This window comes from Centroberyx affinis, unplaced genomic scaffold (assembly GCF_046629955.1).
Source record: "Centroberyx affinis isolate AG114_WGS23_722 - 3 ecotype Tasmania unplaced genomic scaffold, CSIRO-AGI_Caff_v1 ptg003375l_1, whole genome shotgun sequence".
In the NCBI taxonomy this organism is placed as follows: domain Eukaryota; kingdom Metazoa; phylum Chordata; class Actinopteri; order Beryciformes; family Berycidae; genus Centroberyx; species Centroberyx affinis.
The window spans coordinates 259483-276870 of NW_027281364.1; the positions used below are offsets into that span (position 1 = coordinate 259483).

The window sequence follows — 17388 nt, forward strand, 5'->3', positions numbered from 1 at the left end:
TAGATTGGAGCTTTAGGTATACAAACATTTCTCAGAGGCAGAGCTGCTCTGGAGGCAGAAATAATCTCATTGGTTGAGTTTAAGCTCAGTGGGCGGAGCCAAAGAACCACAGTTTTGTGAAGCACAAGTTAGTGAACTGGCAAACCTGAATGGCAAAGAAGGAACTCTGGTCTGAAAAAGTTACCATCCATTTGAAATTGAACCTCTAAATCGAAGTAGTGCCTGAGATATCGCATTTAAGTAAAAAAAAATTTGAACTTAAATTATAGGAGGTAATATTATGAAGCCTAGCGCTCTTGCTACTGTGTTATTTCTTGGCTCCACCCACCGAAGTTTACCTCAACCAATGAGATGACTTACTCCCTCCACACTGAGGCGTCGTGTCTTACCTGCATATAGAGTTCCCGTCACTGTTCTGAAGAGGCAGGTGGTCACAGTGGTGCTTTTCTGTGGCCCACCGCTGGCCGTCGGCACAGCAGCTATCCACCAGCTCCTCAGCAGAAACACCTGGACCCGGAGCGGCTGGACCTGCGACCCAGACACATGCAGGTATGCGTACATCAGCAGCGAAGATTTATGGAAAAGGGTTCTGCTGTAAATCCACCGTGTCTGCCCGGCCCTTGCACTGCCTCGCTACGTGGAACAGACAGTGAATACGGTAAGCAGTCAGACATATGGTAGACTACACCCAGCCTCACGGGCGCCTCTTTATGATTTTGACAGCTGACTAAAAGTGTACAGTCGTGTTGACAGAATACAGTAGTCTGTTTTATGATTGGAAACTTTTTTATTTTACTCGCTGTACTCCCAATTTACAGATGGCAAAAGTCTGGGGGAGGCTGTAGTCTATATATAGTTTTCACTCTAGAAACTGCAGTCCTCTGGTAGGGTTAAGAGTGACAGGCTGACAAAGAGTATAGAGCCCGAATCACACAGAGTTTATGCATGCTGCCACCGGCCATGTTGACCCCATGATGGGAAGTTTGACAAGTGGGAAAAATAGACTCTCTCACTCATTCGTCCACACAAAGCTGCTTATACATCACTGTGGAGGTAATATCGGATTGGTAACGAAGCACTGGTAATTGGCACTGCAAATCAAATTGGCCATCTTGCAGTTGGCTATTCAGTGAAAGAGCACCAAAATAAAAATTCCCGTAATGGCTCCTCTTTTAAAAACCATCTCCACTTAATCATCCACTTATGCGGAGGGAAGAAGGGAATCATTTCGGTGTCATCAACCGAGGGAAACGAGCATAAAACATGTGTAAAAACCAGGAACCCATTAAATCCCATAATTGAACGAATGTGTCTCATATTTCTAACCCTCCGCATATTTGTCGTGGCGTGAACCAGCAGAAAAATCAATCCCAGTTTTGTTTGGTCGCAGCTGATTGGAGGCCAGCCTCGCCGACGTCAAAAGAGGGCCCCGGTGACGCGGCGGGGCCCGTCACAGCCGTCAAACTGACATTGCTGCTGCTGTAGGGTCCCACAGAGACTTGAAATGCCCCCCCCCCCCCCCCCCACTGCTGAGTCTGCAGCAGTGAGCCTGGCTGCTCTGCGTGGAGCTGTGTGTGTGTGTGTGTGTGTGTGTGTGTGTGTGTGTGTGTGTGCGGAGGCGGCCCGCTGCTGCTGCTGCTGCTGCTCGGCACTATAGAGCCCCGAGAGCTCGTCTGCCTCCCCACCGCCTCGCTGTCATACCCCAGGCTGCATGGCGCGCACACACACACACACACACACACACACACACACACACACACACACACACACACCAACGCTTCCCTCCGTGCCCTTTGAAGAAAAAGCCGGCGACAAAGAGCTTTTGTTTTTCAATTCAATAAACCCTCGTCGGCTTATACACTGATATAGAACACCAGGCTTATGCTGCATATTCTTCATATTCACATTGCGTGAAACTAAGCTTTGTTTTATAACTTTTCTCATGTCTTATTTCTCACTCGCGGACATGAACCAAATTTACACCGATGAACAACAATAAAACACAAAAGTACCACAAATTTCAATAACTTTCAAGAACTAATACTGTTGTAATGCATAAAAGCAATCAGGCTTGAACACACATCTACTATACACAGCTAAGAGAGTGCATTTACTTCACTATATGAATTCCTGTTGAAACATAGAGCTTATTCACTGTAATTAAAAAATGCCCATGTCAGAGAATTTGCTCCACATGACAACAAATATAGCAGTGGGATCAGTTTACTGACTGCATTATTTGCTCTTTCAGGAGAAAGGAATGACTTAATATCAATTCCATTCACCCAGGAGCGTGTTGAATCTAAACTATGCTAATCCTATACTGCGCAGTGTACATTCAGATAAAAAAGAACCACTGAGTCATAAAATGCCTCCACCGGTTCTGCTTTGAGCTTCGCTTTGAATCTCCTTTTATTTCAAGCGTGCCGCATTCGGTTTCATCTTAGTCCCGATTGCTGTAATGCTCAGTAAACAATCACTTAAAGCTAAGGCTGTCTGCAGCTTACTGTGCATAATTTATAAGCACTGTCTTCAAAAAAAACAAAAACACAGGCGAGTTGAGAGAAGCAGAAAGTAAAAGCAACTCCTTATTTCTCCCCCAAAACATTTCATGTTTTACTCCAAAACATTACATTACTGTAGAATTGATGTCCTTTGTGAGGCTATTCTTCAGAAAGACTTTAATCTTCACCACAACTCCGTCTGAGGTTGACATATCTCTGTTTTATTGATGAGTCTGAACGCAATCTGTGAGATCTGTTTCTAATCCCAACAATGTGCGCCCTAGTATAAGTCTCCTTCAGTCAATCAGAAGATTATTACAGCCCCTTTGAGGACAGGCTTATATAATGCGACTGGAAAAGATCGCTCACACCACTTCCCTCCCAGACCCCTGTTTAATAGACCTGCTGCATGCGTTTAAGAAGGGATCAGCAAACATCAGCACCGTCTGAGGAATGAAAACAAACCGTCGGGACTTTTTTTTTTTTTTTTGCACCGGAGAGGAGACACTAAAAAAAAAAAAAAAAAAAAAAAAAAAAAAAAAAATGGGAAGCGGTGTAATTTCCCACTGCTATGTGAAGTATGTTCCCGGGAGTGCTTGCCAAAGGCCAAACATGAGGTTCAACCGGAGGGTCAGATGCAGCTTAACATTCAGGAGTAGCCTACTAATTACCCGAGGAACAATAGAAAGGAGCGCACATATTTAAAGCTCGTAAACCAGACTTTTGTCAATAGCTGTTGGCGCGGGAGTCGGCGTGGGTGCCACAGGATAGTCTCGCTTCTCGAACCAAACCCGGGCCTGTTATCTAGCAGATACGCTAAAAATAAAGAGCCGTGCAGCTGCCTAAAAGTCCCCCGAAGCGGCTTAAGGAGCTCCCATGGGGTTTGTCTGGACTGATTAGGCCGGCCTCACACTGCTCGAACCATCATTACTCTGTCTGGCCCGATGCAGACCTGTCTCTCGGTACGCCGAGGCATATGTCAGACACATCTGCACGGCTCCAGAACGTATGACAGCATCCAGATACCGGGCTGCAGCATATGAGGTAATTAATCACCGCGGCCGGTAATCTCTTTGTGAGACGGATGCCTCTCGGTGCTAATGGTCAGCAGTTAAGGACGATTACAGGCTGAGGAAGATCGGCCGGAGAGTAGGGTGACATGAAACCTGACATGAAAGTTGACATGTTTTCTGTAGATTCATTCTTCACCTAAAGGCAGTAATCCCAGAGTGAATAGGTGTGGGGCGGGGGGGGTCACCCTGCCTTAAGGAGCTGCTAACCCTTAAAGAATGTTATCTGTATGAGTTTCAATGAGAGAGTTTTAGGCCGTGGCCGGAATGGATCACTATTCCTTCATGTGTATTTCCCTACATAGTGCTGCTCTATTAGTGCACTAATTAGCGGTAAATCACACGTGATTAATGAGTGAATTCGGACACTTAATTCATCATCATTCATCATCAACCTGCGTCTGCGTTCACCAGTCGCATAAACAAATGTTTCAACTAACATTTGACAAGTTACCAATATTCCTTCAAAGCCAATCATATATGTGTCACTAGCTGACATGAAACAGAAAAAAAAATATTCACCGACGTTCCCATCTAGCCGTTTTCCGACCTTATGTCGGTGAATAAATATTCTATTCATCGGAGTTGTGTGCGGCTACTTTTTTCTGTTTATTTTCACACAGCCGGCACTTCACCAATCCAGGTGTGCGGTTTCCTTCACGTTTTGGACTTCTCACTAGCTGACATTAACAAAAAACATGTTACAATAAGCTATGTACTGTATAACCTGCAGCTAGAGATAAATATCTTCCTGAACAGACTTTAATGTTAACGTTAGCGTTAACGAGCTCAAATTAGTGTAACAAAATGTGCACTTATAATTAATTATGAATTGGCAGTTAAGAGTCTTTAGAATAGCTTGACATCTTTTTGGTACCAAAAAAATGTTTATTTACTTGCATTAGTAAACGAGGTTTGGTGAAGAAGAAGATGCCATCATTATAAAACCACAGAAGGGTTACAACTTGGTTGCTTGGTAACGGCCAGGTGACGACAGACTCGCAATGTATTTTGGTATACTTTCACCGTATTAGTGACCAGGCTTGTTCACTAGATATTACAGTGCATTGTGGGAAATATGTAGCGCCCTCAAAATCATTCCACAATATCATTTTACGATTCGGACACTAACAAAGAATGTCTGATGTACATATTAGAGCCCTGAAACACAGACAGTGATCCATTCTGGTCACAGCCTTAGTGTCCCAAGGTTTTTAAATGCTGTTTCAGAGGCTTTTCCACCACTGCCAAGTATAAAATTCTGGGGAAAACACTAAATACTTGTTATTTTTTTGTCATTTTTGGCAAGGAAATGGACAAATTTAAACGATATCGGCACAAAATCTTGGTTATCGGCTGCTTCAATCCAACATCAGTATCGGTATCGCCTTGTGGGGAGGAGTCAGAGTTAGAGTTAGAGGTGAAGATATAAAGGGACCATAAATTGAATGCCCTTACAGCCCTGGCTAACAGCAGCTGGACCCAGACCAAACAGTGCTGTCTCCACACAGCTTTACGAAAGGACTTCCCTTCTTTCCTGTTGAACTTCCACAGGCGTAAAACATGATGGATGCCATCTTTCCTGCCTCTGAGCGCTTTCTGTTTCGATGTGTTTATTTGTGCAGGGAGCATGTATGGATTGACTAGGCTCCCCGGGCATTCGGGAGAGTGTCGTTTTTACGACGGTAATAATAAAACCAGGCCAAAGCGGGTAATGGCTTAGAACAATGCGAGGATGCTAACTGCTCTGGCACAGTCGCAAGCTTTCCCTGCCCTGAAACGCATAGTGACAGCCATTCATCAAAATGCTTCCTACGCAAATAGACCACACAGAGCGCAACTGACTTACTACCTGCTCCACAGCAATATGAGGAGACTGCCAAAATTATAGACAGCAGCATATGCAGCATTTTGGCACGAATATCCTTCAAAATACTACGGCACCATATTCAGGTTGAGGTTGCCGAGGTGCAAAGTTCCAGCAAAGTATGAGACGCTGCTTCAAATTATTCCGCTGGTGACCTTTCTCAACATAATGAGCACAGTGGATGAGTTCTCGAATCTCAAAGTAGGTAAAACGTCAGTTGTGAGACGTGAGATATAAAGAGAGAAAACTCAACCTTTACCCAATCATGTCAAAAAGGAATAGCTTAGCTGCCTAACATCCTGCCAGCAATATATCATGTGGAGTGAGTATAAACTGGGTATAAGATGCACTAGGCGACTTCGCACACTGATGGCCCCACATGGCAGCGAGAGGTAAGTTTCTGAATAATTTTTATTTCCATTTCATTTGGGCAAACAGGCCACTTTGTGATTTAGGCTGATAAGCTGGGTGTATTTTTACATAAAAATCTTGCCTACTGTAGCTTTGATATAATCAAATAATACATAATGCTGCTTCGGAATCCCATACAATGGATCAATAGCTGGCCAATCAGTATATGCAAGTGTCCTCTCCCTTTCTTCTCACTCAGACCCCCAGGGTCTCATCTGTAAAGCAGATGGGAATATAATGGACTATAGGCTTGAAAGGATTGCCCTTCCATTGCATCAGGGTTGTCTTTGTGCCTGAAACATTTTGTGGTTTCGTCAAAATAAGCACGTATAAAAGGAGAAAGGAGAGTACAGTACGGCCCTCTCTTTGTCCCATGCTCAACCTGCCATAGGGGCAAAGGCAGACAGATTTTTGCATCTTTTGCCTGTTGTTCCTGAAACAACAGAGCCTTGAGCTTTGTTGTTGCTCTCGACTAAAGCGGCTCTTTACTCAGCAATGCTAATCTCCTGCGATGCCCGGCGTGCCCGTCACCTCCCCCCACCAATCAGCCCTTTTTCATGTCTGGCAATCTATCAGACCCATCTATCAGTCCCAGCAGCAGCCTGTCCGGAGTGGCACCCTGGGCCCGACTCCGACGGCCTCATGAGAAGCGTCTGCCGCTGTTTCCCTCCAAATATGAGACAGCAGGAGGGCTTCACACAGACACCAAATCCAAGTAACTGTTTCATAAGTGTGCATGATTCATAAAAGATGAGTTCTGAACTAGACACAACTGTCAAAGCGCAAATAGCCAGCATATATAATGAGATGTTCATGCCAATAGTCAAGTATATGGATGAATCAAAACCACTGACCTGGCTCAAGACCATCATCCCTCAACCAATTGGCACAAAGACTATCTGAGCAGTTCACCCCATACCCCAGGTCACCCTCTCTCTGTCATACTGTATTATGCTTAATACTGACGGCATCAGGCAGAACCATTGTGGTAGGAATTCACCAACACAAGGCGTTTGGTTGAGATCTGAGCTGTGGACCAGACAGGGCCTTGGAAGGGGACTTTGCGAGAGAGTTGGCCCCCCTGGCCACAAAACACCAAGACTCCCGCCATTTAGACTTTTGGTCCAAATGTTCAAAACCTGAAGGCATGAAGCATGAATCCATTTTGAATGTTTTTCCATAAGAAAAAGAAGCATTTTAGCAGTCAGTGGGTATACAGTATATCCTGACATATGGCCTCTGAGAAAAAAGCAATCCATCCATTACATTTTGAAAGGACTAGATTCTCATGGCACCTATGCCAAAGTACTGTTATGGTAACTATAATGATCCTTGTGGGGAAACTGGCTACGAAATTAGCCACTAACCATACTGTATACTGTTCATACTTCCTAATCTGTAAGTGCATGTATGAGAAATATCAACATGGGACATGACCATACTACTATTAAAGCCACACTGAAGCCCAAATGCTGATGCAAGTCTCGTATGACGTTGCTGCTGTTTTCTGTAATTGGCTAATTTTATCATGACTCATGGTGCACAGCGTCTTTATATTCTGAGTAGTATTTTCCTGGTGTCTACTCAACCAAACGCACAATGTGACTTTTCAGTATAATGCCGCCCAGAAAACATTTGGACGCTAAATATTGCACCAAAATGAAAGCTGAGACGACGTCCGTAGTCGTCCATAACTGCTGCCTGCATCTATTTTGTGAAATCAGGACCTACATATTGTTCTGATATCAGTTCAAAAGATCAAAAGCTGATGATTTTTTGCTCGTTTGGTTTGACGTTGAACTCGCTCACCTCCTTTCATGTCATCTGCTGAATCATTTTCAAATCCTGTATGGTGAAAAAGTCTATTGATCAGCAGATAGTACACAGCAAAGTGTCGTATTCACACACATTCCGCTCCAGCTTGATTCCTCTTGTTAATCTACTCTGAAACCAGATGACACACATTACATCTTTACTAGATCACCCTTTATCTACCTATTAAACTACTTTAGCTGGAATGTTCTATATTGGCATATCTGGTCTTGATCACGAGCCTTCAAAGACACTTAAGTGCTTAACTCCCCGCTCCGGATCTTAAAACCACGACTTCCCATTGTTTCACATGCCCTCCTCACAAAGATGTGTTATTACAAGAGGGAGATCGTCGCCTTGATTAGTTAACGAGAATAGCGATGCTCAGTTTCCCTAATGACCTCCATCTCCATCTCCATCCACAAAGAAACTTGGAAATTTGGTGTATACTCAGTGACAGATCTGAGTGTGTTTGTTTGACTTTGACTCACACTGAAGTCCCACACCCGCGGAAAACAAAATGCATGATTAGCTGCTTGAAGGCCCGGCTCATGCCTGTGTATCTCCGCACATTTAGAGATAAAGACAACGCCCCCCCCCCCCCCCCCCCCGATGAAAAAACGGACGCCACTCTACCTCATTCCGTTTCTGGGATCGCCTTCCTGCCGCCGGCCGGGCCCCCGCGAGCAAGAAAACGCCTCTGACATCAGCCGGGAACAAAACAGGAGATAGAGGCGAACGCTTTCACAGATCCACTTAAGATATGTATAAAGGAAAAGCCATCAGGGCCGCGTTACATGCAAGAAATAAAAAACGGGAGATGAGAATCGATACCATCCATTATTCACAAGATCTATGCCGGTTGCTTTTAATGCAGACATCTTAAGAGACGCTCTCGCTATTGTTGTGAATAACAATAAAAAAAAAAAAAATCCGCTTCTGATTTTCCACCCAGACTCTCAGCGAACAGCGGAGCTTTATTCTGCTCGGCTGTGTTTCAGAGCGGAGGAAAAAGGCCGCAGGCAATGGAAATAAAGGAAGTATGTTTTCTTTTGTGTGTCTTACATTTCAGCTCAGACAGTGAGATGCTATGACACAAACGGGATCGGGTCCAGGTTAGATTCAGTATTTTCCTGGGCCGCAACACAAATGTTGGCTCACCCCTTTTGCCTATTGCACCATGCGCTACAGTACGGTACACTGCGGTACAGCCTTCACTGGCCTATATTTCTCTGTAGTCATCTGTACGGTGTGTTTAGCCGGTATTGTTTTGGTGATTGGGGTCACACTGTGGGTCAGGCCGACAGTAGGACATGAGTGTGTATGAATGGACGTTCATAACAGCAGCATTATCCGGGGGACAGCAGAGCCACGGGGAAGCAAGAACCGCGGAGGCTCAAGAGGATCATACCGACTCCCCCCCTGGGTCCGAGGCAATAACAGAACCCTCCCATCCATCACACGTAATGCTGTTCTCACACGCTGACTTCAAATGGAAAAAAAAAAAAAAAAAACCCGGACCCCCAGGCGGGCGCAGGAGACACCGGGGGTCGTCCATCTCGGAGCCGCTAATCGGACGGAGCTTCCACTAACGCCGTAAATAACTGGGATTTTGTCCCTTTGCTCTGGGTTTGCTCCCTCCAAAGCGGAGACCCCGCCAGCCTAGGTCAAGTCAAAGCTGTGCGCAACACTATTAGACACCGTGATGATTTGTGACTGCTGCTGAGAATGCTTGACTTCATTTAAGGGCTTTACTCTCGACCTCTCGACCTCAATAGCTTGACCCGGCAAAGGTCGATCTACCCAGGCCCAAAGATGGAGATGGCAGTCTCTGCAACAGCTTATATGGAGTCTTCTTAAGGACTCCATAAGCTGTTGTAAACCTTGCATCTCCAAAATGTCAACTTTTCATGAACGAAGAAAAACAGCCTTGTTTTTAGCTCGGTGGACATGCATTTTTCTGTTTATCTAATTGGTTTTGAAAAGGTTTGTTGAATTTTCTAAACCCAAGGAGGAGCGTGAAATGCTTCAACTGGAGTTAAAACACAGCGAAGGCAGATGCAGATACTGTGAAACAGGTTGAGAGCCCAGAGAGAGCGGCTGAAATTGCAAAAAAAAAGTGCAAAACGAAATAGCGTTGAAATCATTTGAGATGATGAGAGATGATTATACGACCATCTGGGGGGAAACAGTTTGTTTATGATATGGCTGCCACAGTTACTTTGTGGCTGGGTTTATGAGAAAGCGTTGCAGTAAATGACAATCCCTAGAATTGATAAGACACTAAGAAGTACCCACACTCAGCCCGCACCGTTTTCCCTCGACATCCAGGCAGAGACTCTCACCTTTGCTTAATAGCACATGGAATACTTACATATAACTGTGTATTAGTCAGTAAACTACCTCTTTCACCCACACACACACACACACACACGCTTGTATTAGTATACTTGTAAGGGCCTTCATTCAATCCCTATCCACTACCCCTGGCCTTTGTCCCATGATGGTCTACAATTCTGTTCCAAAGGCTTTTCCACCCCGCCAAGAATAACATTCTGGGTAAAACACTTAAAGAAACTGAATATCGACACAAAATCTCAAGCTTTAATCTTCAAGCTTCAATCCAAAAATATCAGTATCAGCCTTCACAAATCCATATCAGTCATATCCTAAACCCTTAACGCTAAACCCAAGTCCTAATCCCGAACTAACCCCTGGAAGAAGTGAGGACACAGGACAGACCCACTACACCAGACACCGGGTGTTCAGAACAGCAACTGATTGAGTCATCATTGTATTATTTCAAACGACAGAGAGTAGAAAAAAATGGACATTTAGTGAAATAAAAATGCAGCTTGGATTATTACTTGAATTGCCTCTGAATGAAAATCATTAAGACATTGTGCCTGTCCCAAAATTACCCCTCTCCCTCTCAACCTCCAACACTAATTAATTTGCCATTTTGCGGCAGTCATTATGAATAATCTGAATTTGAACAGACCTAATCAGCGGCGGTGTTGGAAGAAGCTACTTTTGGGTGATAAAAACAGCGTTGGCTTTAATTGCGGGAGTTGCAGCCAAGGACAAACCGCAAATGGCTGGCGGGCAATTATACTCCAATCCACTATTTACTGTTTAGGCAAGTAAAAGTACTATTAATGAAGTAAATCCGAAAGAACGCAGACTTTCAAGTGCTCAAAAGATGACCACTCATCACAAAAACCCACTCACTGTGGTAATTAGAGTTTTTATAATTAGTAAACTGGAAGCTGAGGCGTACGGAGCCAGGTGCCAAGGCTGTGGTAGGACAACAGAGAGTTACAGAAAAGGACGAGAGGCAAGAGAATTACACAGATAGTTCATCTTGATGAGATGGAGCCGAGCCAGAAAACAATCACCGTCTACTCATCGCAGCGATTAACTCTTTCGTTTTCGTTAATGAAGATAAAGCCGCCGCCTCCTCTTTTGGGTACATTTCGGAAATCTGCGATCACGTCCGTCCTGGACTGCGGACGAAGCGGGCAAAGACACAAAGAAATTCTACACATGGGTCGAATCTATGAGACAAATGCTTCAGCATGATGGAACTGAGACTGCAGTGACATCAAGATAAATATCCACACATCCGGTAAATCCGGTCCTAAAGCGTTTCTTCAATTGACTCGTCATGTGGTTCGCATGTCATCGCTAAGTTCTAACAGTACGGTACTGCTTGGAGGAAAATAATAAATGTCAATAACCCTTCTCATCACTCGCGCACAAAATCCAGACATGAAGAGAAATGTGTGTTTTGAGTTTTGTGCACATACTCCGCTGGTCGGATACTCTCCAGATTTCAGATCGAATTCACATCTCCCTAAGTGCGCACGGCTCAGTGTTTGCTGTTGCACATCCCAGAGGAATCGCTGTGACCAAAAGGTGAACACATGGAAACTTTTGTCTCCCGTTTCGCGAAACACACGCAGGTTGGGGAGAGAGAGAGAGAGAGAGAGTGTCTGTGAAAATGATGATGTGAAAAGTCAGCTGCCAGTCCCTCTGTCTATTTATAGCGTGGTGTGTAAAGTGTAGCGATGTGGACAGCCATGACCGGTCCAGATCGTGTGAAGCACATCCCCCCCGACCATTCTATCTGTCAGAGCCTGGGAGCGTGACCGGTGTTTTGATTGCCATCTTCTCTCCGGGGGCCGTCTGGAGCCTTGAATCTGGATCGCCCACAGAGGCTCCGCGGGCACAGAGGATCCTACGGGGGCTGGCCGAGTTGCGGGGAAAAAAACCCATTTGCTGCTGTTGTGGTGTGTCTTATTTTAAAGGTGCGATACCTTCGTTTCTTTCTGTCTTATAGCGCAAAATGCCCCCTCACACACATCACCACCACCTATTCCTAGACCCAGTATTGGTGATGTATTACCTCTTCACTAGATGCTTCTGTTGGATCTAGCTTACTCCTCTCTGTTGTGGACATCTTTATTAATTCTGTCCATTACAGGCCACCGTAAGCTGTGCCACACCTGTCGATGTTGCATTTCCTTTGGTTGCGGATACAGGTTGAGAAAAATTATAGATCACTTAACGCCTCTTTAATTTCAATCTGTAACTACACCAGAAATTAAAAAGGTTTATGTCAGTAAAGGTACAGGTTTTATCCTGGGTAGGGTATCAAAGGAGCAAACCAATAATGCTAAACAAAACCGGGGGCAAAGAATTTTTTGTGTGTGTGTGTCAAGTTCACAGGAATCGCAAAGATGTCCATCAAAAAGTTCAAAGCGGAGGAATGTAACAGATTAGAATTTGAACCATGCGTCGGCGTCAGACTCCAGCTGTTCCCATCATGCACTATTTATCATGACGGCAACCTTGGGAGAGCCACTTCAGGACTGACTCACCTGAGTCCGGGGGCAAAGAGCGGGAAGCCGCGACATGCCAAACAAATCACTCTCGCTTGACGGACTAGCCACTGAATCACCCTGACAGGCTCTTTCGGATATGTGACTATCTTGAGCATCGTTCATATGAGTCACTGCAGGCAAGTGACAGGTGAAGTACATACTGTGTAGAGAACAAACCGGGGGCGTATTGTCACATTTTTATATTGCGATTTATTGAATTCCGAAATATCGTCCCATCCCTGGAAACAATCAGTTATGGCAAGTTGTAAGCAGATGTGTTTCAAGCAGATAGCATGCGAGACAAACTCTGCCTTTCAGCAGTGTGCTTCAGAAAGATAACCGAGAAGCCTATTTTATAATAAATTGGGTCACTTGTGTCAGAAGTTAAAGTGCTGCCAGCCAAACCCTGTGTGCTCCCTGGGCTCTGCGCCATCAGCACTGATAAACTACTGTCCTGCTTCATTATGAGCCGCCCGGAGAGAGAGGCCCCGCCTGGCCTTCCCCTCTATCTCCACAATAAGAATACTCGTCTGTAGTCCGGAGTGTTTCTATCTGGAGGAAGCAGTTTATCTGGAAGGAGAGCCCCCTGCCACACCGCTAGATAAGCCATCCTCAGCTTATCCTCATGCATGAGGACAGAGCAAGGTGCCATTTCCAAGAAGCGCCCCCGAAACTAGGCGATCAGGTCATTCCGCTGCACAGAAGTCCTTCCTTATTATTCTGAATCAATGAGCACATGGCCGGAGAGTAAATCAAATCTGGCACGCGATGATTGCGTAATTACATTATCTCATCAAAAGATTAATTGATCGTGACTAGCCTCCTAATAGATGAAGAACCGGATCACATTACTTTCCGCATGCTCCGTTCAAAGAGTTTTATGACTGAATGTGCCGAGTGTACACGTCTCACATTTGTCTCAGAGCAGAGCCTTATATATCTGGCTGCTATGTAACGCACATACTGTACTGTCTGTATATCCGAGTGCCCAGGGCACCAACATCTGGATCTGCTGCAGTAGCTTCGCTGCATACTTCCTTTAAAGACGGGCATTCTCAAATAATAACTCAGGTGTCTCATATAAAGTACAACCACACGTTCCACCATTTAGACCAAAAGTTAAAGTAACAATCCAAGACATTTCCATCTAAATACATGTACTTTTTGCTACTCTCTTTCGTCAACTGCGATAACACAACAGTGATTCAACCGATAGCCAGTTCATGAGAGCTTTTACATTTGCAGAAGAAGAACTGGGTAGTTAGCATGAGCAGCGACAGCCACCATGGCTGAACAGACAAAGAAAACAGCGCCACCTACAGAAATCCAAGGACACACAGTTTGATTGACAGGTGATCTCTGGGAAGTGCAGTGCAAAAACACGACAGGAATGAGCGTTTAGCACCAAAGATTGAAACAAAAAAACAAAAAAACAATCTTGCAAATTAAAGTCTACCCCACATCTTGGTCTTATGTCTAAAGGCTAGAAGACGAAGATAATTTATCACCCAACCCAGACTCCCTAGCTTGCTTGTCTTTCTCCAATGGGAGAACGTTGGTGATGTGCAGTAAAAAGCGGTGTGGCCTTGTGTGTTGGGTGACGGATGGTGGTGACTGGTGGGCTTGCGAGGCTGCTGTGAGAGGATGTTCACCCCAGCAGGACTGTTTGACTCCCTGCTCCAGACAGACCCCTGTGCTCTGTATTTATGCTCATGTCCAGGTACCTGGGGACCAGAGAGTGTCTCCACTCCTTACATGCTCACATGAAATATGGCTTGGCTTGGTATTTATAACCAGAGAGAGAAAGAAAACATTGTTCTGTGAGAACAATGTTATGTAGCTAAACATTGGGAAGACTGAGAGTGCCTAGATTTACATGATTTATGCTGCTCCAAATGGGACACAGAATGCTGGACAGTATTACATCACTGTTGTCCATTTTAATTCTCAGAGCTGAAATACTATAATTCAGATTTATGAAGTGCAACACAGCAATACAGTATGGTGCAGCTGAAAGTGTCCCAATTTCTTTCCCTCACATGTGACAGATCTGATGTTTTCTAATCAGTCTGAACAGCAAAAAGCTGCATAACGTCGCAGTTTTTCAATTCCGATCTGGATCACATGGATATGTGGTACAAAATCAAATCCTGAGTCAGGCAACCTACATGCAGCTTGTATTTGAACGTTCAAATCGGAATTCGTTAGCACTGCCATGACAATAAGCAAATATTCCGTGACTCACCTGAAACAATTGAAAGAAAGCCAAATAGCCGACTTTGTATGGTATTTGGGGGAGACGCCTCAATTCAGTCAAAACAACAGAGCACATAACAAAACTTAAATACAAGAGAGCACATAACGAAACTTAAATATGTTCAAAACAAGTGGGAGAAGCGCAGGTACAAAAACAGACGTGACATCTTTTGTTATTTTTACTCCTAGATATGGGTTACATCCTAGAATAGACATGAACTGTCACCCGGAAAAAGCAGCAATTGAACTGAGCATGAAGGTGTGCAGTGTGAACGTGGCCTTTGACTTACCTCCATCGGGCTTGAGGAGGAAAACCGGACCATCTTTCCTCTCGTTCTCTTGCTCTTCCTCCACCTTCTCTGAGTCTTCACTGTGAACGTGAAGCAGCATCTGAAGCGGCTTTTTGCCAGGCTGACTCCCATGTAGTTTGACCCTCGATGGCGGCTGGCTGGTGGTGCTGAAGCGGACTAGCGGGGGTGTCTGGGTCTCGGGCCGCCTGGGGGAGCTGGTGCTGGGCCTGACGGTGGTCTTTTCATAGTTGCTGGTTGGACCGCTGCCATCTGATTCTCCGTGGCTTCTCTGCTGTTGTACTGAATTTATATCGTAGGGCACATCCTTTCCTTCGGGCCCGGTGACATTCTGCAATGTTACTATCCTTTCCTCTTCCTCTTCCTCTTCTTCCTCCTCCTCTTCAATCTCTTCTTCATCTTCCCCTTCCTTATCTTCTGGTGCCACTGTCCCCTGTAATTGTATTTGACCCTTTGCACTTGGCTGGGGATGGACTGGAGTCTCTGGGCTTCTCGGCGCGTATAGTGGAAAATTCGCCCAATCTGAACTCTTCTGTGGATGGGTTTGACTCTCTGTGCTTCTCGCTGGATGGAGTGAGTAGATCTGACTCTCTGAACCTCTAAGTGGGTGCAGTGGGAGTACCGCACTATCTGACACATTTTGTGTATGTGTCTTACTCTCAGGGCCTCTATGCGGATGAACCGGACTCTCTGAACTCTGATGTGGACGAACCAAGTGCTTTTCACTCCCTGAACCGCGGTGTAGTGGAAGTATGACCCTATCCGAACTGCCCTGCGCATGCACTGGATTCTGTAAATCTGTCTGTGGACTGACATGACTCGCCGAGCTGCTTTGCGCATGCGCTAAACCCTGTGTGCTGCTTCTCCGCCAAGCCGTAGTGGCGTCCTCGTGGACAGATGGCCTGGCTGTACTCTGCTCTACCGTCACGGGACTTTCTGTCACTTCCTCTCTGTCTGTGGCATGCTCGTGAACTCCGTATCGCTCTCTCAGCGCCAGCTTGGTTCCTCTGTCAAAGCTCTGAAGGGTAGGGGTTCTGTCAGCCCTGTCAGAGCCGCGGGACACGGAGATGACCTTGCCGGACGGGGAGGATTGGGTGGGGAAGACCAGAGGTTCAGGGTAGGACTCCGGAAGGTCTGTGGGACCATAATCGTAATCTTCCAGCTCCTCCTTATCCAACGAAGGCGGTTTGAAGAGAGGGATATTCCCACTAGATGAGAGGCGGTACGGTGTGGAGAAGTGATCCACGGGGCCTTGTTGGTCAAACTTGTACGGGTCGCTGTCATGCCCATCGGAGGCGTTCTCCTCTGTGGGTGCAGCTAGCATGGGTTTATGGACTTTATGCGGGTCACAGTCGGGTACAGGGTAGCACATCAGCTTCCCACCGTCGTTGGGGCAGTGACAGACCCGGCAGGGGTCCATGTGGAAGGAGTGACCAGCCTCATACTTTTGCCCACCCTGGACGCATCCGATCCGTTCGCACTGGATGCAGCCGTCTGTAGGCTCTGAAACCTGAATGCAGTTAGGAGGGATGTCGGGACAGCTGATGAAGTGGCAGCTTATCCGGCCCCCTCCCTCAGGGCAGGAGCATTCCGTGCTGCCGTAGTCGACAAAATAAGAGTCTCCCTCGGGCACCTTGCCATTCTTGAACCCGGCATTGACGCAATCGTAGTATTGGTAACCCTCGCACGTGCAGCCGGTTTGCACGCACGAAGCGCAACAGGCGCCGCTCTCCAGGACTTCTTCGATGCAGTTGTTAAGCAAAGGACAGTCCACTCCGGTGCAGTCACGCTGGCACAAGCAAGCACTCAGGTAGAGGGAGAGCAAGGCGCACTTCAGCAATGTCACTTCAGCTCTTAAGAGACTGGCCATGGCACCAGGGAAACATAAAACAATCAGAGGAAGATCAGATGTGGTCCACGGCCTTTAGTTTTTCTTCAAGGATTTTTGCCGTGCTCTGCCCTCATGAATCACCTCGACGCTGAACCTGAAAGAAATAGCAGAGACAGACAAACAGACAGAGAGAGAGAGAGAGAGAGAGAGAGAGAGAGAGAGAGAGAGAGAGAGAGAGGCCTATTACACACACTGAAAGCAGACTGAGTCTCAGAGTCCAGGCCAACATCTGGCTTCGTAGTTGAGCTCAGCCTCTCATGTGAGTCCCACTTTTACAGCCTCATGGTTGTCCAGAGTCCTAACATTATGACTACATACTCCTCATTAACATCAATTGCAGTAAAATGGTTTTGAATCATTATGCAGGTTGTCATGATGAAACC

At 45.8% G+C, this 17388-nt stretch overlaps 1 protein-coding gene across 1 annotated transcript; it reads right to left on the reverse strand.

Moving 5' to 3' along the window:
* Positions 1-385: 385 nt before the first annotated feature.
* LOC139660727 (fibulin-2-like) lies at positions 386-16984 on the reverse strand. Its single transcript, XM_071538934.1, has 4 exons — positions 16037-16984; positions 15772-15843; positions 15097-15547; positions 386-528 (listed from the first exon to the last, which is right to left on the reverse strand). The coding sequence occupies exons 1-4, from the start codon at positions 16982-16984 to the stop codon at positions 386-388; spliced, it is 1614 nt and encodes a 537-aa protein (XP_071395035.1).
* Positions 16985-17388: the final 404 nt, after the last annotated feature.